Source organism: Terrapene carolina, unplaced genomic scaffold, assembly GCF_002925995.2.
Source record: "Terrapene carolina triunguis isolate 2854851 unplaced genomic scaffold, T_m_triunguis-2.0 Scaffold102, whole genome shotgun sequence".
Lineage (NCBI taxonomy): Eukaryota > Metazoa > Chordata > Testudines > Emydidae > Terrapene > Terrapene triunguis.
In genome coordinates, this window is record NW_020664453.1 from 4,460,400 (window position 1) to 4,484,054 (window position 23,655).

The 23,655-nt window shown below is 39.0% G+C and overlaps 1 protein-coding gene across 1 annotated transcript in view; it reads left to right on the forward strand.

Moving 5' to 3' along the window:
• The window catches only part of LOC113406500 (terminal uridylyltransferase 4-like), a 62,269-nt gene that overhangs the window by 21,641 nt on the left and 16,973 nt on the right, over window positions 1-23,655 (forward strand). The window contains exons 7-19 of the mRNA XM_026651732.1: window positions 862-931; window positions 3,455-3,581; window positions 6,409-6,528; window positions 6,952-7,170; window positions 7,321-7,495; window positions 9,968-10,719; window positions 13,861-14,011; window positions 15,463-15,549; window positions 17,924-18,027; window positions 18,196-18,253; window positions 18,350-18,453; window positions 19,114-19,203; window positions 22,406-22,519. Coding sequence (XP_026507517.1) covers window positions 862-931; window positions 3,455-3,581; window positions 6,409-6,528; window positions 6,952-7,170; window positions 7,321-7,495; window positions 9,968-10,719; window positions 13,861-14,011; window positions 15,463-15,549; window positions 17,924-18,027; window positions 18,196-18,253; window positions 18,350-18,453; window positions 19,114-19,203; window positions 22,406-22,519 — 2,171 coding nt within the window. The remainder of the gene's footprint in view (window positions 1-861; window positions 932-3,454; window positions 3,582-6,408; window positions 6,529-6,951; window positions 7,171-7,320; window positions 7,496-9,967; window positions 10,720-13,860; window positions 14,012-15,462; window positions 15,550-17,923; window positions 18,028-18,195; window positions 18,254-18,349; window positions 18,454-19,113; window positions 19,204-22,405; window positions 22,520-23,655) is intronic.

The following is a 23,655-nucleotide window of genomic DNA, read 5'->3' on the forward strand; positions in this document are numbered from 1 at the left end:
GATGGTATCAAAGTTCCTCAAAGGGCTATTCCATACTTACTCACTGGTCAGAGAGTTAGCCAGGTTAGATACACCTAGACATATTAGACTCATTCCAATAGAGCTTAAGCAGCCTGTGCTGCCTGTTTGAAGTATGTCCAATTTCCGGAATTTGTAGGGCAGCTATGTGGAGCTCTACACAGTCTACACATTTCCAAGACACTGTTCTTCGGTAGAGGTTCCAACATTGGATGCTCATTTTCACAGGCCTGTTCTGCAATTATTGTTTAAGTAAGACTTCTCTGATCCACTTCCAAGCAAACAGGTAACTGCTTGTTTGTCACCAAGAGTGGAATCCATGTGTACCATCACTCAAAGAAGAAAGAACAATTACTTACCTTACAATAACTGTGGTTCTTAATGATGTATTGTCCATTTGGATTTCATGCTCCAACTTCCTTTCCCGCTACTATAGAGTCCTACTCCTTTGCGGTTCTGTATTGGCAAAGGAACTGAGGGATTTGTAGGCTTCCTTAGCCCTTTATGCCATTGGGTGAGGGGATGGGAGGATATTGAAGGGGCAGATGCAGCCCCAGTGGACATTGCTGGGCAAAAAAGAATCTGATGCATGAGGAGCATGTGCACCAAGAATATAGTCCATGTGAACAATACGTTTTGAAGAACCATAGTTACTGTAACCTTTCCTCCTTACTGAATGTACTGTAGTGGTGGTGAGAATCCAAAGTGATCAGAAAATATTTAGACATATGGCACCTGCAACTTAAACGTACTTAATTTGAATCTAGCAGCTAAAAGAAACAATTAGGGAGAGCTATGTAAGACTTTTATATCTAAAATTTTTGTCTTCTCTTCCTTGTTTAGCTTTTTACTCAGATGTGGAGTCAGATTTCCATGCCAAAGTTCCTGTTGTCTTTTGCAAAGATGTTAAAAGGTTTGTTTAAAAGTTCTAAAGGATCCTTAACAATATATCAACGTTTATTCTGCTTATTCATACCTCCTGGCAGCTGGTTGCTTGCACTCCCAGCAATAAACGTCAATGTAATATTCATGCTAACAGTGGAAAGGGTAGCCCAGAAAGAGAGGTTGGCTTCATCCTCTCACTTGGACTAGTCCTGATTTACCGAGGACACCAGTTGGGAGAGTCTGGTCATGTCCTTTCTGGATGGAGTTAAATAAGGAAAAGGGAAAGTCATTCCCAGGAGATACTTAAAATTTATACCAACCATTTAATCCAAGGATCTCAAAGCATTTCACAAATTTAAGCCTCACTACCCACATGAGAGGCTGAAAAGGGGAGATGGGCAGATAACTTCATCAACCACTGAAATGCAGCCACCTGAATGAAATTTAGCTGCTGTTTAATGGTGTACAGCACCACTATATGACAGTTTAGGATAGGAGGTATTTGGTTGAAACCAGGAGAGCCCCTGGCTACTCTTTGGGGCAGGAACTATTGCTTCCTATGTGTGTGGATGTTGCTAGCACATTATAGGAACCAACAGAATGTAAATAATAATAATTTAGGGAGGCAGAATGAAGTTTCTTGAGAGAAGATTTAGCTGGTACATCCCAGCTGTTACATTAAAAAATAAACACATAGCATAGATCTTAAACGAGTGAGTTGGCTCTGGTTTTTGTATTTAATCTGAAAAAGTCAAGGCCCTTTTACCTTTTTGGTAAAAATAAATAAATACAGTAACTCCTCACTTAAAGTTGTCCCGGTTAACGTTGTTTCGTTGCTGATCAATTAGGGGGAGGGATAGCTCAGTGGTTTGAGCATTGGCCTACTAAACCTAGGGTTGTGAGTTCAGTCCTTGAGGGGGGCCACTTAGGGATCTGGGGCAAAATCAGTACTTGGTCCTGCTAGTGAAGACAGGGGGCTGGACTCGATGACCTTTCGGGGTCCCTTCCAGCTCTATGAGATAGGTATATCCCCATATGTTGGGAACATGCTCGTTTAAAGTTGTGCAATGCTCCCCTCTAACGTCGTTTGGCAGCTACTTGCTTTGTCCACTGCTTGTAGGAAGAGCAGCCCGGTGCAGCTAGCTGGTGGGGGCCTGTATCCAGGGTGGACCGGCAGCCCCCTATCAGCTCCCCAGTTCCCTGTGCTGCAGCCGCCCAACAGGCTAGCAATTGCCGGCAGTTCAGCTGTCCCTCCCCCCCACTGCTATGTGCTGCTCCCAGAGACTCCTGCTTACTGTGTAGGGGGGGAAGAGGGGGCTAATGTCAGGGTGTCTGCTCCTGCACCCCGCTTACCCCTTCTCCAGAGAGAGACATAGAGAGCTTGGGGCAGCAGCTGCTGTCTCAACTTCCTGATCCACTTAAAAAAACAACACATGTAAGAGTGGGTCAGCTTACTTAAATGGGCAAATGTGCATTTCTCTCTCTCTCCCACACACAAGGTATGTGTCTGTCTCTGTCTGCTATGCTGTCTCCCCTCCCTCGTGTTCGTGCTGCCTTGTGTGAGAGGCTACATTAACAACGTGTTAACCCTTGAGGGCTTAGCCAAGTGCTAGTTCATCATTTAGCAGCAAGGCATTCCCTGGGAAATATCCCTTCCTCTTCCACCCTCTAACTTCACCACCTCAACCAAGCTTCATAGTCATCATAGCTGTGAACAGTATTAAATTGTTTTGTTTAAAACGTATACTGTGTGTATATCTGTATAATATATATTTTTTGTCTGGTGAAAAAAATTTCCCTGGAACATAACCCCCCCTATTTACATTAATTCTTATGGGGAAATTGGATTCACTTAACATCGTTTCGCTTAAAGTTGCATTTTTCAGGAACATAACTACAACGTTAAGCGAGGAGTTACTGTATTATCTGAGAGAGAAGATAAATCAAGATAATACAAAGAGAAACCAAAAAAGTGAACTTCAAAGATGATAATCAAAGCCCTCGTTTACCATATATTTTATATTTAAAATACTAGCTTTTCCAAGTTTCCTTTGGTTTGGCACTCCTCCCGCTTCTACAGATTCACTTCCTCCACAAGGGCAACGAATACTAACCCATCTCAGTCAAATGTCCACTCTGTACCCAATATTATTTAATGTCAAGTGAACGATGGGGAAGGAAATAGGAGGAGGGGATAAGATATTAATCTCCATTTTGCATATGTGGAAACACACAGGAAGTTTAAGTGACTTGCATAAGGTTACAGTTAATCAGGGGCAGAGTTGAGCATAGAAAAAAAATTATCAATGACATTTTTCATTGTTATAGCTGGAAGGGATTTTTGTGAGTTCCAAATCCAACTCCTGCAGTAATGAAAATCTACCTCAGTTTGATAGGTATCATGTTGCTTGCTAAAATGGTCACTTTCATTCATGAGAGGTGTTCTGGTATTTGCTTTCAATATGCTGGGAGTGGCAATCTGTCAAACTTCGCTTACTTGGAGTTAAAATTATGAACTTAAACTGGTTTCTTATTTCTCTCTTAATGACAGTGGTTTAACTTGTAAAGTGAGTGCTAGAAATGACGTGGCCTGTCTTACAACTGACTTGCTGGCTGCACTTGGCAAACTGGAACCTGTCCTTGCTCCCTTGGTGTTGGCTTTCCGCTACTGGGCTAGAGTAAGTTAATACGAATAAAGACCGCTTAAACATGTCTGTTCTCCCCTTGAGGCTTGCACATAAAGTATAATACAGCAACAAATGTGTTATGGGAATAAACTTCCTGTGACACAGACACCAGCATGTAATTTATAATACAGTAGTATCAAAGTTTCTTATGAAATTTTTCTTTTTCCACTAAATCAAAATGTATTATAGTCAAGCATAGCATCCATCTCTCCTGTAAACCGTGTCCCCCAAATTCTTCAGCATTTATATCCCACAGTTACAGAAAGAAATGTTAGGATAGGGAGAGAGGAATGAAGAGGTATGGGAAGGGTGAAAAATATTTTCTTCTGAGACTTAAGGCAGAGCCTTATTTGAGGCTGAGATGGAGAGCTGATAGGAGGAGCTGCAGAGAAGGAGGCACTCTTTCATCAACAGGGACAAGATTATGTTGAAGGAAAAGAGGGAGTAGATAGGTGCAAGGTGAGTAGAGGGAATACAAAGACAAAGTCCATGAAGTAGGCTACAGTAAGCTTAAGGAGGGTAGTTCTCAACTAGATTCTGAAATACAAGAAGTAACACACACTTAACTGTATATAATAGGGTTATAAACCTTTGTGAGTTCTAGTGAACTGACTCTGGAGTGATTTATTAATATCAGAACCTGGAAGTAGATTGCAACTCTATGTGCATAGTTTTGTGCATGGTTACAATAGATAGTTTAAAAAAAAAAAAAAACCCAACAACTCTGAATTCTCTTTTCTGTTCTGTATTGTGAGTTGAAGTGTATGCAGTAGCATGTAATGCAGAATATGTCCACTTTGTGTCTAGAGGCGAGTATATGCTGCCTTTTTGACATCTGTGGAGAGATGTTTTATATTAAATTGCTTGCAGTCTCCCAGTGGTGCAACTAAGTTTAAGGAACTTGTGTTGCTAAAATTCCTAGCTAGATTCCTGAAAAAGTCTAACTTGTAAAAGTCATCAAATCTTCCCAGACTCTGGGTTGCAGTATACTAGTGACTCATGAAGAGTTTTCCAGTGGAACTTGGCCAAAGATCTACTGGGTAAGATTTTGTGCTGTGCCAGTATTGAACTCTCACAGCCCAGAGGGAGGGGAGAGCTAAGGTACCTTTAATCCACTTTTGTACTCCCCTGATCCTGGGCTACTCTGGGGGCTGGATGGGGCCTGTCAAAGTTATGGATGCTGTCCAAGGCTGTGGTACTGTCCAGAATCTCTGCACTGCTGCAGCCCTGCCCCCCTCCCCCCCTTGTCCTGCCCCCTACTCCAGGGCTTGCAATGAGGTTGTTGAATGGCTGTTGTCCACAGTGCCTGTGCAAGGGAATTCTCCCCTAGTCAGAACTGGGGCTTATAGGGCCCTGTACAAGGCATGACTTCTCCCCTGCTTGCAAAGACACATTGCCACACCCACAATTTCCTTTTAGCAGTTTTATTATCCAAACTTAAACAAACTGTTTCTCAGCTCACCCTTCACATCTTGGGCTCTCTTTGCCCCCCATCCCAGGGGACTATGGTAGTCCTGCTGCTTCTGCTTCCTGTCTCTCAGTCGGTTCTATTATCACAGCCTGTCCTCCTGTAATGGAGCAACCTCTAACCATTTATAGCCCAGGTGCAGCCCCTACCCCCTTAATGCGCCCAACTAGGAGCACCTGCTGTGGCACAGGGGAGCTGGACCTATTTCAGCCACAGGGGCCAGCCTCCGTCTGACATGCCCCCTTACACTGCTCTGGCCCTTTTATCTGATCTAAAGGGGCCAGAGAGGGGGTGAGGATCTCACTCTTCATTTATATTATACACACTTCTAAAATTGCCAGTATATCATTGGCTCTATTCTGGCCTCCATAACATTATGAAGCAGACCAACTAGCAAACATTGGACGTCTTATCACCCACAGTACAGTTTCAACAGGTGCAGGGCTTTGCAGATCCTCATTCTAGGACTGAGAACTCTTTTCCCAGAATTCATCCCAAGAGAATAAGCATCATTTGCCAAACCCACCACTCATCAAAATCAAGGCAGTTTTAAAAAATGAGCTCATGTCAGGCTGCCAGCAAAACAATTGTACAAGTTTTTGTCTCCATCTCCCACTGGGTCAACTAGAGATACCATTGCTGAGTATAAGAATTGAGCTGTAACAGCCCTATTAAGTATACTTCAGATGTCAAATCCTTTTATAATTCAGGTTTGGGTTCACTACTAAGCAATACTTGACTTTAAATGACTTGACTTTATTGAAAAGTGCATTCCATTATATAGTATTATTAATATTGATATTTTTATGAAGACGGTTTCATAAATCGATTAGTGCCATACAATACATAAGAACATTACATTACAAACTAGAAAAGTGAACTGTTTGAAGTCTGACTAAAAATAGTGAAAAACCTCTTGAGCTCACATGGAAAAACATTCTATCAGCATAGAGCCAGATACGAAGAAGCCCTCTATACCTGGCGATTGCACAATAGCAGGTTCTCTAACCAAAAACATAAATCCGTGGCAGAAGTGTACATGTGAGCCACAACTGCATAGTTATGATAGAATCAATGAGTGTAATAATAAATAATAATAATAGTAAAGTTGAAGAACTTTACAAATGATTACAGATTACATTTTATCCTCTGGCCAATGTGTATCTACTGTAACTTTCTGAATAATGCTGTAACATGGGAGTTGCATTGAGATGAAAGCCTTTCTAGTCAGCTTTAGCATATACTCCATATTCCTTTTGAACTTTTCTAATGGCTCATTTATATAATATATTATATAATTAAAATGCTAAAAGCTTATCAGAAAACTATAGCTGTCTTATCTTTTTGTAGTTGTGCCATATTGACTGCCAGGCAGAAGGTGGGATTCCCTCATATTCTTTTGCCTTAATGGTGATATTTTTTCTTCAACAAAGAAAACCACCCATTTTACCATCCTATTTAGGCACTTGGGTAAGTTTTTTTTGACAATATAATAATCCTACTCTTGCAATATTTTTAAGGGGCAGTGCTACACAGGAATTTTACAGATCATAAGATGTGTCATACTAGATTGAATAGTCTAAATAAAGCACCTAGCACATTTTTCTTTGAGTGGTTGACTTGTGCCTGTTGCTTCTGAGGAAAGTGAAAGACTCTCATAATATTCCTGGACAATTGTGCAATTCTGTGCTTTGGATCGGGGGGAGGAATTTATTTTTTAACTCAGTTGACACACTGAGATGTGATTACCCTTTTCTTACCATTCATAACTAACATTAGCAGTGTTGGTGAAATTATCTTTTTGGGGCCCTGAAATTGCCATTTCTATGTTTTGTTCCAAGTATGGTATGTGACATACAATCTTGTTCTCAGAAATCCTTTAACTGTATTTAGATTGAAGGCTTTGATTTAAAGAGGGCAGATGACTACACACTGAGAGGTATAGAAGAGGAGAAGTTTGTAAGATGGGAATACAAGCCAACAAATAATGGAGCGGGGAAAAATTCAAGTGGTGTAGAAGGCAAAGCTAAAGCTGAACAGCAAAAAGGTGGTAAGAAGTCAACAAGCTCAGAAACGGACAACCAAAGTAATGCGAAGGAGAAACATGGCAAAGTGAGTCATTGTTTTATCTGAATGGAGACCACATCTGCTGTCTCTAACATCTGCTGTCTGATCATTAAACTTTTTAATAAAAAAAAAAAAAGTAGAAAAAAACTGGAATTTTCATTTCTTATTGCTACTAAACATTCATGTTTGTTTCAGTCTCCCTTAGCATTTGAAAAACCCCACCAAATATCCCTGGGGCAACTGTGGTTAGAACTGTTGAAGTTTTACACACTGGAATTTGCTTTGGAGGAATATGTCATCAGCATACGGGTACAAGAACTCTTAACCAGAGAGAACAAAAACTGGCCTAAAAGGCGAATAGCCATTGAAGGTGCGGTAATGTTCTTTTTACCAGGTCTACAGACATTATGCTTTATTCTTTGGATTTTACTTATCTAACATTTATTTCTAGTACTTGGACAAGAAATTGCATTAGATGCAAATGGAGAGGAAAGTACAAGTTTAGCTGGCAAATGTACAAAAGTTAATCAGGCTACTTGAGGACGTGTCATCTACCCAGCACTGCAGTATGAGTACAATGACTCCTGAAATATGGAGTACCATTTCCCCCCAGCCTTTTCTCCTTCTGTTCCATCTCTGCAATACTGTTCCTTTTCTCCTTGAACCATCTCCATCTATTTCATTCCCCATTCTCTGTACTTTTCTCCACCCATTTGTTCTGGGGGTGTGGGAACATTACCTGTGCAAGATCCCATACCACTGGGTCTTCTAGTTGCCTCTGATCATCAGTTTGTTTCTTCTGCTTTTGACATATGGACAGAGCAGAGAGGAGAGCATTGATCAGAGCGAATGGAACCAGCTCAATGGAATAAAACATCCCATGGGCCATATTCCCACACTGGGAAGCTGACTGTCCGCATAGTGGGATGATGAGTGTGTCCTGGAAAATATATTAAAAACTAGATGTCTGACCATAGGTAATACATTTGAGAGCCTTGAGGCAGAGTATATTTGATGGTGATACCTAATGTGGTATGTGATGATGGGAGAAAGAATAATTCCCTTTCTTTGCCTAAGTTTTATCCATTTCCATTTGGAAAACATTAATCTTTTATTTAATTATTTATTATTTAAAAAAAATGAAACAGTATTTGTTAGGAAAGATCAGAAAATAATGTACCAGAACTCTGGATTGTCAGTGGTGATAGAAAAGTGAGGAAGTGGAAAATGGTTAGGAAAGAAGATACAGTTTTTATAGGAGATTGAGATGGTGAGACATCCAGGAGGAGGTGTAGGAGAGATGGCTAGATATGAGAGACTGGACAAAAGGGGTGAAGGTTGAAAGTAGGAGATAGATTGGTTAGTTATCAGCTTAGAAATGGTAGTACCTGAGGTCTCATAAAGCACATAGAGGGAAAAGGAATGGACCAAGTAGAGAATCTTAAAGAATGCCAACAGAAAAGAGGAAAATAAGGAGTCAGCAAAGGGATGCCGAGGAGGAATTGGTGAGGTCTGAGGAGAACAGGAAGAGAACACTGTTAGGGAAGGTAGAAAGAACAGTAATGAAATGTGTCAAAGGCAGGAGACAAAGTGAAATAGGATTTGAAAAATTTCCTATCACATTGCTAGAAGGAGGTTTGTTAATGACCTTGGTGAAGGAGGTTTTGGTAAGATGGATATCTGTATTGGACATGATCAAAGAAACGTTGGGGAGGGGAAGTTAAGTCTGTGGGAGTAGACTTTGAGTTTTGGAGATGAGAATCCAACCTAGTCATCATCCTGGAAACTGAAGTCCCTAAGGGTATGTATGTCTACACTGCAAAGAAAAACCTGCAGCACCGCGTCTCAAAGCTCGGGCTCCAACCAGAGCTGGAACATCTACATTGCTATTTTTAGCCCATCAGTGCAAGCCGTGTGAGCCTGAGGAACTGACCTGGGCTTTGAGACTTGGCGCAGAGTGTCTTTTATTGCAGTGTAGACATACCCTGAGATGAGAGTTAGGGACCTAATAGAGCCTAATATCTGAACCATGAGAAAAAAAGGAAAATGTGTCAAGATAATGATCAAATGGTTATTCTAAGAGGGAGGGATTATATCCTTTTAACAATGTTTTCAGCTAAGTTCCATGTGATGAATTTTTAGTACAGGAGTTGATGTAAGAGGAAGAAGCAACCCACCTTGATATTTAAGATCTGAGATGGAATTGTCAGTAATTGCAATTATGAAAGTCCTCTTTGGACTTGTAAATCGCAAATTTGATCTGGAAGTTACAAAGAGAAACTAAATATGAAACTCTATGAGATCATTTTACATAGTCAGTTTCCTGACTGTTGCTTCACTTTTAAATAAATTATCAAATTAAATCAATGAAAAAAATCAAAGAAGGAGAAAATATTACTCGAAGATTGATTGTAATGTCTGGATATTTATTTTACTTGCAAGTTTAGGAATCAGCCATAATATGGGATTTTTTTAACAAAGCAGAAACAGTACACAATTTTTTATTAATTAAATCAGACATTTACAGTAAATATATGGTGATTACACAGAAATATCTAAAGACTCTCTTGGGATCCAGTTCCTTAAATGGTACTTAAGAACAATATATGTCTATGAGCTATTTATTCCATTATATCCTTCAACCTTGTAATGAAAACAGTCCGGTACCAGGATGAAATGAAGAAGAGGATGTATAACATAATAAATATAGTTCTGGACTATATTATAGGGTTCTGTAATTTGAAATACAGAATACTAATAACTTATGCATTTGAAATACATTATTGTGCAAGTATTACTTGATGTATAGTAGTAAATTACTACTTGAATTGTCTTTTTCTAGATCCTTTTGCACTAAAGAGGAATGTTGCACGAAGCCTAAATAGCCAGATGGTGTTTGAGTACATCCTAGAGCGATTCAGGACAGCGTATAAATATTTTGCATGTCCACAAACTAAAGATGGGATTAAATCCAAATCAGATACCAAGAAAAAAGAAAAGGAAAAAATTAGCAGCAAGAAAGATGCAAAATCTGGAGAACCTGTAGCCAACTGTTGCCTTCCACAGGGAGAAAATGTTTTAGAGAAACAGAATACAGGAAATGGATGTAGTATACATGAATATGAACTTGAATGTAATGAAATGGAATTTACATCCAGGAAATGTATTTCTGAGAACACAGACAGTTTGTTAGTAAATAAGACAGATGCATTGGACTCCAATTATGATGAAGACAGAGAGGAAACAGTATCTCTTATTTCTAAAGAATGCTGTGAATTAAAGCAAAAATCACTCAAAGAGAAAGATGATCTAGAGCTTTCAGAAACTTGTCTAAATAAAGACAAGCTAAGCCACCATTGTAATTGCAGTGAACGTTGGTTCCATGACCCAAATTCTGTTAATGAATTTGTTGATGTTGAAAGTGGACAGAGTTCAGTAATGGAGTGTTCACAGAAGAATAAGTGCACTAGCACATCAGCTACCTCGCACAACTGCAAAGCAATGGTAGATGTTTGTAACCTTAAAGATGAAGATAAACTCTCCAGAGAAGAAATGCATTATGTGTTTGATAAATTTATTTTAACTTCTGGAAAGGTAAGATGCATTTTAAAGTTATGTAAATGGTGGGGTTATTTCACTCCCACATCAATAAAACATACACTTGGGTGCAAAGTATCTCCTTTCACTACCTGTTAGAACTGTATTCCTGCTTCCAAACTGTTAGACTGCCAGGTGGGAGAATTGTTTAGTTGTTATTCCACTCTCTGTCATGAATTACTACTCTCCCTGTTTCAAATACTTGCTCCCTCAACACAGGTGAATGTATTGTTACAGGGCTGAAAGAAGTTAACATGTCAGGGTATCACCATGGTTTGAGAGGAGTTACAACATAGCTTTACCAGCACCTTGTACCTATGGTACAAAGAGATGTATAATTATCTTGGTTATAAAATGTGATGTTCCTCATTGTGTCAGATTAGAGAAGTATAGGCTATTTTCTAACTTTCATTACTTTTCCATAGTTGGGAAGTGCAGTGTAGTTGCTCACCATAGAAGAGAAAGAAAGAACTGGATAGCCCATCTTTTTTGGGCCCTAATATTTTGTTTGTTTGTTTTTTATTTTTGTTCATTTGTAAGAAGGCAAATTATTATGTTGAATAAAACTTATTGATAGCAGTTTTATATCATTTTCCAGTTTTCAAAATATTGTACAAACATGACCTAATTTGACCCTAACTAAATGCAACAGTTATTTACTAATGTATAGCTACCACCCTGGCTATAACTATCCCCAAGGACTGGAAGGTTGGCTTTCCTTATATTCTTCTTCTCTAGGTAAAAACAACTGATACATTTCAGTGTGGAAAACTCCAGATTTTCAGTTTTAAAAAAAGTAACTCAGAGAAAAGATTTGCCAGTGCAGTGATAAGAAGTATGCAGGCATCTTCCTGAAGATTAGATGTTTTAGAGCAAATTGACATCACTCAGTTTTCACCCAGCCAAAAGTGTTGAGAGCCAAAAAGGCCTTATCAAAAAATAATCAGTGACTCCAGCTTGATTACATCTCCTTTCTTTTGACTGCCACTGAAGGAATTAAATGGGAGTTCAGGGTATGTGCTGCTTTAATTCTGGTAGACTTTATAGGAGTACTGCAATTTCTACAGTGTCTTTATTAATATAGTTAGTAAATTGAACAATTGTTTCTAGTCACCATGTTTTTCAATATTTTAGAATTAGTGAATCTTATACTTACTTTTTATTCATTATTTGGAAGAGGAAAACAAGCTTTCCTGCTTTTTAACTTCATTGCTTTCTTAACTTTGAATGAACTACTCATTGAACTGAATTAATTGAATAAACTGAAATGAGGAAAATATTCTCTTTGTACCTGTAGAAGAGGCTATTGTTATCAAAAACGAGTATAGCATTTCAGTAAACTCTGGTTCCACGTGCTTAGCTAGTAACTTCCATGACTTTGCTGTTTTAACTTTTTTACAACTTGGTAGGAAGCGTACCGGTATTTAATTTAGATTATTTTAATTGATTGTAATAAGTTTAGGCCTTAACATAGGTTGTTCATTTCAAATAGTTTTTTTCCTAAAAAATAAACCTGTATTTAATGTAAATAAAAAAATCCGATTTAAATTTTTAAAAATTCATTTTATTTAAATTAAATAAAAATATATTTAAATTTTGTTTTAAACATTGATTTTTATCCACTCCCATCTTTTCATGACACTTTGACACTTAGACTGTTCTCCAGTCTGTCTCAGAGTGTCAGATAACATGTGGCATTAGAGATGATAATATAGCATGTTATGAAAGCGGAGTTCCTAAGGGCCTAGAACTGTTGTGAGTGATAGTTGTGTAATTATTAAAATATTTCGATTCATTTCAGACTTTTTTGTAAAAGTCCAATTTATTAAAGGGACACTGTTAATAAACACATTTCTGCCCAAAAATCTTTTCGGTTCTCCTTGACTTTTAGAGTCAGGAGAGAATTATAGGGCAGAAGGTTTTTCCCCCCTAAGCTCTGTTGGATAGGGGGTTAGGTGGAATTGATGGAGCTGTAGTAATTGGTAGAGGAGTTATGCTCTTTTGTATGTTTAAATATTGTCAAGGATGCCAAGATCTCTGGATGAGAACTCCCCCCTTCCCCCCCTTTGTAAATCAAAATAGGTAACCCTAGGGTTAGTGTACCTGTAACTGAAAGAGAGTAGCAAAGAGAAATGTATTTGTTTTTTCAGTTTGTTTACTGATCTTTGTGTAGTCAGTTGTGTTTTTCAGCATAGTCAATCACTTTGGGCTTGTCTTCACTACTGGGGAGAGCCACGCTGCTGCAATCGATGCAGCAGGTGTCAATTTAGCGGGTCTAGTGAAGACCTGCTAAATTGACAGCAGAGCGCTCTCAGTTGACTCCGGTACTCCAGCTCCCCGAGAAGAGTAAGGTAAGTCGACCGGAGAGCATTTCCCATCGACTCAGTGAAGACACTGGGGTAAGTTGACTTAAACTACGTCGACTCCAGCTACGTTATTCATGTAGCTGGAGTAGCGTAACTTAGGTCAATTTACCCCGGTAGGGTACAAGCCCTGTGTTGCCCATGTTGTTTGTGTGGGTCTTTCACATAGTAATAGGCAAGAGAAAAACACTGTAAAAAGTAACGTGATAGTAAACACAAAAACTGCTAGGGGGGGTCTCAGAGACAAGTATAGTATCTGAAACTACTTTCAACTCTTCTTTGTAAAAAATTGATTAGAAATCGAATCAAATATTTTTCTTTATTTACTAACATGACATTTTAAACCTATATAGCCTAATCCTGTAGTCCTTACACAGGCAAACCTCCCATTGATGTCAGTGGGAACTTTACCTAAAGAAGTACTACATGGCTGGGCTTGTAACATTACATTTTTATAATCCTTAACAGATCAGCCAGTGGGTCACTATCTAGGAGGTTTATTGTGCATATACTTGGTGGCTAGTTCCCTTCCTCCTCATGCAAAGCTCTTGATTTCAGCTCTTGATTCCCTCCTCTTCTGACCTCTCCTTTCCCTTTATCCTCTGGCAGAATTCCTGAACTCTGTAGTGCACTGCAGGGGCAAAAGGTGATTTGTCAAGGGGTGCTCTTTTATTGTTCTCTAGATAAACGCTGTTATTGCTCACCACAGTCCTATGGAAATAGTATGCATTCATTGAAATATTTTAAAATTTGTTTATTTTATTTCTTCTAATAGCCTCCAACTATAGTATGCAGCATCTGCAAACGTGATGGCCATTCCAAAAATGACTGCCCAGAGGATTTTAAGAAAATTGATCTAAAACCACTACCACCAATGACAAACAGATTTCGGGAAATACTTGATATAGTGTGTAAGAGATGCTTTGGTAAGTACAGTATTACTGTTGGACTAGTGTAGGACTTTTCACTTCACAGGCTGTAATTTCTAAAAATTAAAGCTGTAGAGCCAAATTCTGTTCCCTTTAATGTGGTGCTTACTTCATTGACTTTAGTGGGAGGAAGTTACAGCAATGTAGCTGAAACAGAATTTGGCACATATTGTTTTGTCATGTAGTTTGAAGTCAGTAGAGTTATGCTGACAAAGAATTTGGCCCCAAAATGTGTTTAAGCAAGAGCTTTCATCTTTAGTTATTATTGGTTTTGGAGAGAACAGGCAGCCAATGTGCATAAAGTACTCCTGACAGAATTCTGCACACCTGTGGGAGTGCAGAATTCAGATGGTCTACATATTTCTGTAAAATGAAAAAGAAATATGCAGGGGGACACGCACCTCTTCCCTGGTAGCCCAGGCAGTACATCTGTTCCAGCGTGCCTGAAGCAGCCTCAGAGAGGCAAATCACTGCAGGGGGAGGGAGGCTGGGTGTGTGTGCCTGCGGGGGAGACGTTGATCACTGTCGTGGGGCGGGGCTGGCCAACAAGCGAGAGAGACTGTGTCCCTATCGCTTCTACTGCGACTCAACAGGCATGGAGGTGGGGTAGGTCTTTTTATTATGCCCAAGGAAGGCTCTGTACCTGAAACAGAAATGTAGCAGCCTGCTTGCTAGTTAATTGATATCATTCTGTGAGGCAGAATTGTAGCAGGCTGCCTGCCTAGTAACATGTCTGTAACTTCTTGAGAATCGAAAAAACCACTTAATTAAATATTAGTATCATATTACTGAAAATTGTTTGTTTTTAAATTAAAGAAAATAGCTTTTGTAAGCCCTCCCCCTCTCCCCCACACACATATTTTGTCAAAGTTCCTGTTGATGGTTAATTGATCTCATTACCTGAGGCAGAAATGTAGCAGCCTTCTTGTGAAGTAACATTGTTAATGTTCCTATTGTTAGTTAATGGTTCCCATTCTCAGTCGATTCCCCCAGGAGCATAAAACATGTAAAAGTTTAAGACCCCTACATTACCAGAGTGATGTAAAGCCTTATAATGACAGTAAGGGAATCAGCTAGGAAAATCTATGTGCTTTCTCACTTTTTTCCTGTGGCAAAGTGGCGCAATGGGATTAGATTACAGCACAGGATTTATTTTACCTATCCATTAAAAAAAAAAAAAGCCCTCAGTATTAGCCGGATTCTACAGCTCTTATTCAGGCAAAGCTATTATTGGCTCCCAAGAGTTTTGCCTGAGTAATGACAACAGGATCAAGTCCCAAAGTAAAATGCAGTCAGTACTAACTACCATAGAAAACGTCAGACTTAAAAAAAAAATCGGTATTCAAAGAGAATAAATATTAGCAAATACTTTAATTCATAAAATCAGATATTTAGGACCAAAAATATAGTGGAATGTTAAATCAGAGTCTAACTTTTTTTTTTCTCAGATGAATTATCACCTCCTTTCTCTGAGCAACAAAACAGAGAACAAATTCTGGCAAGTTTGGAAAGATTTATTAGAAAAGAATACAACGGTATGTAATAATAGGTAACCACTTATCATTCGTTGTTAAAATTTCTCCCTTCATTCCAGTTGTCCAGCCCATTAATATAGAATTGTCTTTCTTTGTTCCTTTGTCTACTTTAAAATGGTGGCGTCTTCCGTTTGAGTGTGTATATAAAGGTACCTGTAGACATATAAACTCAATCCCTAACTCTGCCCTGGCCCCTTTGTGCTGCCCTAGTGGTGCTGGCAACTGGTGCATCTCCACAGCATGGAGGAAAGCCTGCATGATGTAGGTTGACATAACCAAACCCTTGCTGACCCCAAGCACAGGAAGCATGCCACGGGAGGGAAAGAGTGTTATTGGGCTATAGCCAACTACATATAGGTTAGAGTAGCATTGTGGCCCATGTACTTATATGGACCCCATCAATATAGTATTTGAGTGCCTCTGAAATCTCAATGAATTTATCTTCGCATCACTTCCATGAAGTAGGAAAAATTATTCTCTCTCTCTATATATATATATTGTGGAAACCAAGGCATAGAAAAACTAAGTGACTTGTCTAAGGTCACACACAAAGTCTGTAGCACAATCAGGAATTGAACCAGGTCGCTTGAGTTCCAGTCTATTGTCTTATCCAGAAGACCATTCTTTCTTCCAGAATTGGCCCCAAGATCAGGTAGCTGTAAATGTTTCTTTTGCAGCTCCACCCTTCAACTGTGCCCTGTGCTTATTGGTGACAGCTGAGGATTGAGGGCACTATCTTTCTGTCACAGAAACTTAAGACTGAAGGTTTCTGATTCCATCAAAGGTTTGAAAGCAGTCATGAGCTGATAGATATAGTTTCTTATCATTGATTTCAAAATGAACAAATTACGGTGATCTAAAACAGGTCATTCAGAAAGAAATCCTTCTCAATTATATTACCATGCTTATTAATACATGAGTGAAAATAAATTTCAAACAAAAATGGAAATGAATAACCCAAAGTGGAAATAAAATGTTTCATTCAGAAACTGCATTGACTTCATTATTTGTATCTTATACCATAGACTATGGTTAATGGGCACAGAGAAACATCCCAATCAACCAAACTTTCCTGTAACAGAAAATGGAATTTTCATGTTGTTGTTGGAATTATCATGATTTATACAGGGTTATTATCTGTATTTATTACCACAACACCAATTTAACCTTAAATTCCTTTATTACATCCAAAGCCCAAATAATACACCTCAACCCCGATATGACGCGACCCGATATAACATGAATTCGGATATAACGCGGTAAAGCAGTGCTCCGGGGGGGCGGGGCTGCACACTCCGGCGGATCAAAGCAAGTTTGATATAATGCGGTTTCACCTATAACACGGTAAGATTTTTTGGCTCCCGAGGATAGTGTTATATCGGGGTAGAGGTGTATGTATACAATTGCTCTAAACATGCCTATAAAGCCTAAATAAGCAATTTACTACATCCAAAGAGTAACAAACCATTTATAAGCTGTTTGATCAAGGTACTTACAAACGGATTAAACCCAGGGATGCTTAAACCTATATTGTCAGCTTCAACTTGGTCAGGCAGGTATTAGCAATGAACTCCTGAGTTTACCTTTTTATACCCATTAACAAACAAGTGATGTCATTGCCAATTATCGGACCTTAGCTAAAGCCAGATGAAGCAGTTTCTTACATAGCCAATTATTTACTGTGCTTGGTTCCCAATTAACCTTGTTTTATTTCTATTACTGCAGCCCAACCTTAAATAAGATAACACTGGTATTTCAAATGGTCACTGCCAGTTTAACACAATTACTTCTTTCTCATGATCTCATTCTTTTTGGTCACATGCCTTGAGCCTAATGCTCATGCAAATATCCCAACTCAATTTAAAACCATAGTTCACCCTGGTTTAATGTGAGCCTATATCCCTACAATTGCTAAACCTTGGGAAGTATAAATGAACCAAAAAAATCACAAAGAATCAAGTACAAATAGCTGTATCTTAGTTTCTGTGTTATTAATGTGTATTATAACTAGTTTTTTGCATGTATTTATATACTTTTCAAAACAGTTAAAACTGTATTGTACTGTAAAAAAGCAATGCACGTAGAAATTTGTATGTAATAATTAGTTACTGAGTCCGTAACACAGCCGGCACATCAAAAATTGCATTTTAATTCCTCATCAGTTGCACATAGAAATTAAAATAAAGTACCAACTACTTCTGTTGTCTGACATGAGATGTTAGAGGTGTCCAATAGAAACTGATTTAAAAGTCCATTAAATATATTATGCAAAATTGGGTCCAGCCTCTTATCTCAAATAAGAAATTTCCTGTAGTAAGCAGTGCCAAAAGATATTACAAAAAAAGTGACACTTTTTGTCTATTCTTTTGGTTAGATAAAGCCAGACTGTGCTTATTTGGCTCTTCAAAAAATGGATTTGGATTCCGGGACAGTGATCTGGATATCTGCATGACCTTGGAAGGCCATGAAAATGCAGAGGTGGGAGTTCAATATTTGAAAATATATGTTGCAATTACATTTTATACTCTTAAAATGAAGAAAGATTTATGATCCTTCATTCATTACTCCATGAAATATAATATTTGTTCAGTTTGTGGGGCAAGGATCCATAGTTCATTGCTCAGATTTTGCTATTTATTTTTCTAGAAACTAAATTGTAAGGAAATAATTGAAGGTTTGGCAAAAATTCTTAAAAAGCATCCAGGTATGTATTTTAAATGTACTCTACATGATATTTACAATTACATGTATCTGCTTGTATGTTTAATATTTATGGAAATATTTTATCCTGCCTCCTCAGGTTTAAAAAACATCTTGCCTATAACAACAGCCAAAGTGCCTATAGTCAAATTTGAACACAGACGCAGTGGCTTAGAGGGAGACATCAGCTTATACAATACTCTAGTAAGTGTCTCTTTCTGTAAAAGCTAATGCATACTTTGCAGGATTGTTTGGAAAGTTTGCCTACAGATGGTAATACTTGGACGTCTAAAAGATGGAGATAGCATTAAAGTTACTAGGGAATAATTCTGAATCAGAAATAAAAATACCATATCCAATTTTTTTTTACATATTTTAATTCAAATAGCCACAAATCCTCAGCCTAGTGCCCAGCCCAGGTAGTTGGTTAGCTTTGTGGCACAGTGATGGAGAGGCCTTCCTTTTTTGAGCTGCAGAGTCACTGTGGCCTTTCAGCTTAATGGAGCCTGTTTGTCCTTCAATTTCTGGCTCTCTTTTTACACTGTGGAAACAAACAGCTTCTCCTGTCATGGGCCCCTCCAGGCCAGCAAAGGAGGGGCCAGGATTTGCCCCAGATTCACTCAGTTTTTGAGTGATTCCATCTTTGAACAAGCTGGTGTGTTCAGGTGCTAATTTTTACAAATAAACTGGTCTGAAGTCAGCCTTTAATTGTGTTCTTGCAACCACACTGAAATGTTGCATGGGTGTCACTGAGCGTAGAATTTGCCTCCCTGTATATTTTGGCTCTCTACCTCCCCATGTCTGAACTGCAGGCTATACCATATTAAACTATAAACTATTGTCTAATACTTGTCTGTTTTCCAGGCACAGCATAACACACGAATGCTGGCTACATATGCAGCTATTGATCCTAGAGTGCAATATTTGGGATATACAATGAAAGTTTTTGCTAAGGTAATATAAAGATACAGTACAACATGACTTTATCATTATTTATTATTTGTATAGCACTGTGCTCTGTGCTAGACTGTCATTGTCCCAAAGAGCTTACATGATGCTGATGCCAGCTAGAAAGGAGACAAGCAGAATCTTCTTAATCTGAGAATTAAGATGCTACCTCCTGAGTGGCTGTGTATGGGCTTGTCTATAAATGTGCACTAGAAGGGTGTGACTTTTAAAGTGCACTAAGTGGCCTGTGTAGACTCTGCTGGCACAAACTAAATCTTCCCAAGTATTCTTTAGAAATCACATCCCTCTAGAGCGCATTGCTGTTCCATGTAGACAAGCCCTTCGAACCAAGTTTTGCCCTCAGGTATGTATGGTGAGTTCCCATTGAAGCCAGTGAAGTTGCAAACATATTCCAGAGCAGAAATTGGCCTTAATGCCCTCTGTTGGCTGTTGAACCATTTGTGTTTGATGGAAAGCTTTTTTTTTGAAAAAGTAGGTTTTAATTTCTTGAACTCAAGCCAGCTACACCAACAAAAAAGCTTTAACAATATAATTGGGAATCAGAATGCACTGTGCATCCAGATAGTAATTTTTCTAGCTAAAAAAAATATTATTTCTTTCCCCTATAATCTTGCAGAAAAGCGTAATAGAAATTGTTTTTTTGTGCAGGGAGATCATGGAGATAAATGGTATGTGGCTCTGCAAATGACTTGGCATGCAGCCTCTTTGTTTGTTGACTGAAACACTATCTCTTTATTTGCTCTACATTATTTAATTGACCACGTGAATGGATTTTCATGAAAAGACTAGCAGAATTTGTTTTATTATTGCTTTAGAGCTGTACCATAATACAAGCTGTTAATGTACTGCTGTCCCTTGAGATAACTGAAATATACTTCTGACTTTGTTCCAGAATGTGACAGTCATTTGTCCATTGTATTATCACTTATGCTGATAATTAATTTTCAAATTGGGATTAGACTCTATATTTACATTCTTTGGAAGAGCACAAAGGGAGCTGAGAGAGGGATGGTGTCTAAGCCTAGGACTGGAAGCCAGGAATTCCTGACTTTCTCTGGCTGGGACACTCCTCCTGTGGCCTGCAAATCACTTAAATCCTTTTGCCTCAGTTTCCCTGTCTGTCAAAATTGGGATAGTGGAAGGTTTGATGTGTTATAAATAACAGTGAATTTGAATTAATATTTACTAGGGCTGTCAAGTGATTAAAAAAATGAATCGCGATTAATCACAGTTTTAATTGCACTGTTAAACAATAATAGAATACCATTTATTTAAATATTCTGGATGTTTTATATATTTTCAAATATATTGATTTCAATTACAACACAGAATACAAAGTGTACAGTGCTCATTTTATATTATTTTTGATTACATATATTTGCACTGTAAAAAAGATAAAAGAAATGTATTTCAATTCACCTCATAAAAGTAGTGTAGTGCAATCTCTTTATCATGAAAGTTGAACTTACATATGTAGAATTATTATTACTATTTTTACATAACTCCCTTTAGCTGAGGGAGCCCTTGTATGCAAGGGAGGGTGGATTTTACCTCAGGCATTTGGCATGCGGCAGGGGAGGAGAGGCTGGTGCAGGGAGGCTGAGCTTGCCAGGCCTCTGTTCTCTATAGCAATGTTTCTCAAACTTTTTGTGACGGTGACCCCATTTTGACTAAAAAAATTTTTTTTGACCTACCCCCTAGAAAAAATTGTGCCCCCCCACCACACCTTCAGCCCCGCTCAGGGTGTGGGGCATAAACCCCCCTCGGGGTGGGGGGCACCGGGCTTCAGCCCGTCTCGGGATGCGGGGCTCTGGCTCCTGCTGCCCCTGGAGCAGTGGCTTCAGGCCCCCATCCCCACTGCCCACGGAGCAGTGGCTTCAGGCCCACCCACCCCCGGAGCTGTGGCTTCTGCCACCCCTGGAGCTGCAGCTTCAGCCCTCCCTCACCTCCTGCTGCCCCCGGAGCTGCGGGCTGGGGCCTCAGCCCTCCCTCACCCCCTGCCGCCCCTGGAGCAGCAGGCTGGGGCTTCAGGCCCCCACCCGCCCCCCACGGCCCCTGGAGCTGTGACTTTAGCCCCCCTGCCACCCCCAGAGCTTGGGGCTGGGGCTTCAGCCCTGCTGCAGATGTCTTCCTCCCCGCCCAGAGGCATGCGATTAACGTGTTAAAAAAATTAACACATTAATTTTGTTTTCAGTTAATCACAGGCGTTAACTGCAATTAATTGACAGCCCTAATAAGGTGCTGTTAAAATTGCACTGCATTGTGTTTATGTATTTAGAGTAAAGTGAACTGCCAATAAGAGTTATTTGTATGCTAGACGTGGGAACAGAGTTTAAAAGCACATTTGTATGTTACCACGTGAGCGCAGTATAAGTAGCACAAAATACTGCTGTCATTTTTCCAGACCAGGTTAATAAATGTTTTCCATTTTGATAATAGTTACAGTTAATATATAGGTAAAGAAGATTTTTTTTACAGTAATGCAAGCATTTATATTTTCAAAATATTTTAAAGGGAATTTGCCAGATTAAAAATGGTATTTTTCATAATATCTTATGTCCATATCTGTGTTACTAATAAAACCATAATAAACTGTATATTTTTCAGTTTTAATAAGGCAATTCACCCTTTATGCCTGATGTTTGTATTTCATAGAGCCCCGGCAGTGGAAGTAGGCTAGTTGGTTTCACATTTAGGGGGTATTATACACTAGCGTAATGTAACAATTAAGAAAGTTGCAAATACCACAGGAAAATAACTAACTTCACATAAAAATCATTAAAATAAAAATTTTAAATTAAAAATAAAACTAAAAATACGGAAGCATCTTTGTTAACATAAGGTTAGGAAAACGTTGGTTTCACAACATTGAAATTTTGGAACTAAATTGAGCTGGATAGCAAAATCTGCACAATTTTAGAGGCTGCTTTGGAAAATTTGGGCCATAGAATTTGGAAAGACATTTTCCCATCAGATCATTGAAGCTTTATGAGTTGATCAAATTTTGTTCCTAAACTACTTGACAGTGTCTCTCTAAATTTGTTGACATTTATCTTTCAGACTTGATTCAACAGTTTTTAATTCTGAAACAGTAATTGAGTTTTTGTTCATTGCCATAGTTCACAGAGTTAAATACCTTGTCGTTTAATTTTCATTCAGTACTTTGTTCAAAATGTATTTTGTCTAGCGCTGTGACATTGGAGACGCATCCAGAGGAAGTCTATCTTCATATGCCTATATCCTTATGGTGTTGTACTTTCTGCAACAGAGAAATCCCCCAGTTATCCCAGTTCTTCAGGAGGTAGGTTTTCAGGAAAAGATGTAATGGAAAAAGTGGCATTGTTTTTTCAAGTCAGATTTGAGAGTTTTTGGTCCTAGGGGTAAGGGGTGCAAATGAAAATCCTGGGCCTCTTTTCATCATCCATTTTCTAACTTTTACTTTGTAATGTAAGTAAAACTTAAAAAGAAAACAGCAGCAAAACGAGGAATGTATTTTGGACCTGGTTATGTGCTACTGCATTCACTTTCTTGGGTTTGGGTCAAATTACGGTGTTTGTACAATCAAGAGAAAGAGGACTCAATCAGCAAGGAGGTGTAATGATGGCCCAAGTTAGAAGTCCTGAGTTCTAATTCCAGCTCTGCTATTGACTTGCTGTATGACTTTGGGCATATTACTCAAATGCTCTTCAGCTTCCTCAGCTGCAAAAGAGGGGTGATGTTTATGTTCCTACCTGTTAAGGTGTTGGAACAATTAATGTTTCTATCGCTTTGAAGATAGTGTTACATAAATGCTAAGAAATTTTACTAATAAAATAACATTATATACCTCCATTATTGTTTAAGGTGAGGCAAACTGCACTTATTCAGCCATCTGCCTTTCCCTGAAACGTTGACATTCTCTGGAGTTCCCTGATAGGAGTAATTCTCAGATCTATCTGCCTTTTCCTTCTTTGCATAAAAGAGGAACTCTGGCTGAGTCACTCTATTTGAGACCATTACTTCATTGACACTACTTTAATGGTCTGGTAATTGCTACTTCTGGGGCTGTATTTAAGTAACAGCTGAGTCTCCCTTTGGCCAGGGCCGCCCAGAGGCGGGCGGGCGGGGGAGGGGGAGCAAGTGGGGCAATTTGCCCCGGGCCCTGCAGGGGCCCCCACAAGAATATAGCATTCTATAGTATTGCAACTTTTTGTTATGGAAGGGGCTCCCGAAATTGCTTTGCCCCAGGCCCCCTGCCTGAATCCTCTGGGCGGCCCTGCCTTTGGCCTATCCAAATTAAAGTCATGATGGGTGAGGCCAGCTATGGTCTGTTTTAATTTAGAGACTTAATAGGAAAGAGGAGCTGAGTGCAACCAGGTGGGATGATTTTATGCACATTTTCTTAGTTCTAAGGAACAAAGAAATTAAAATACATGAAATATTTGGTAGATGAGCAGA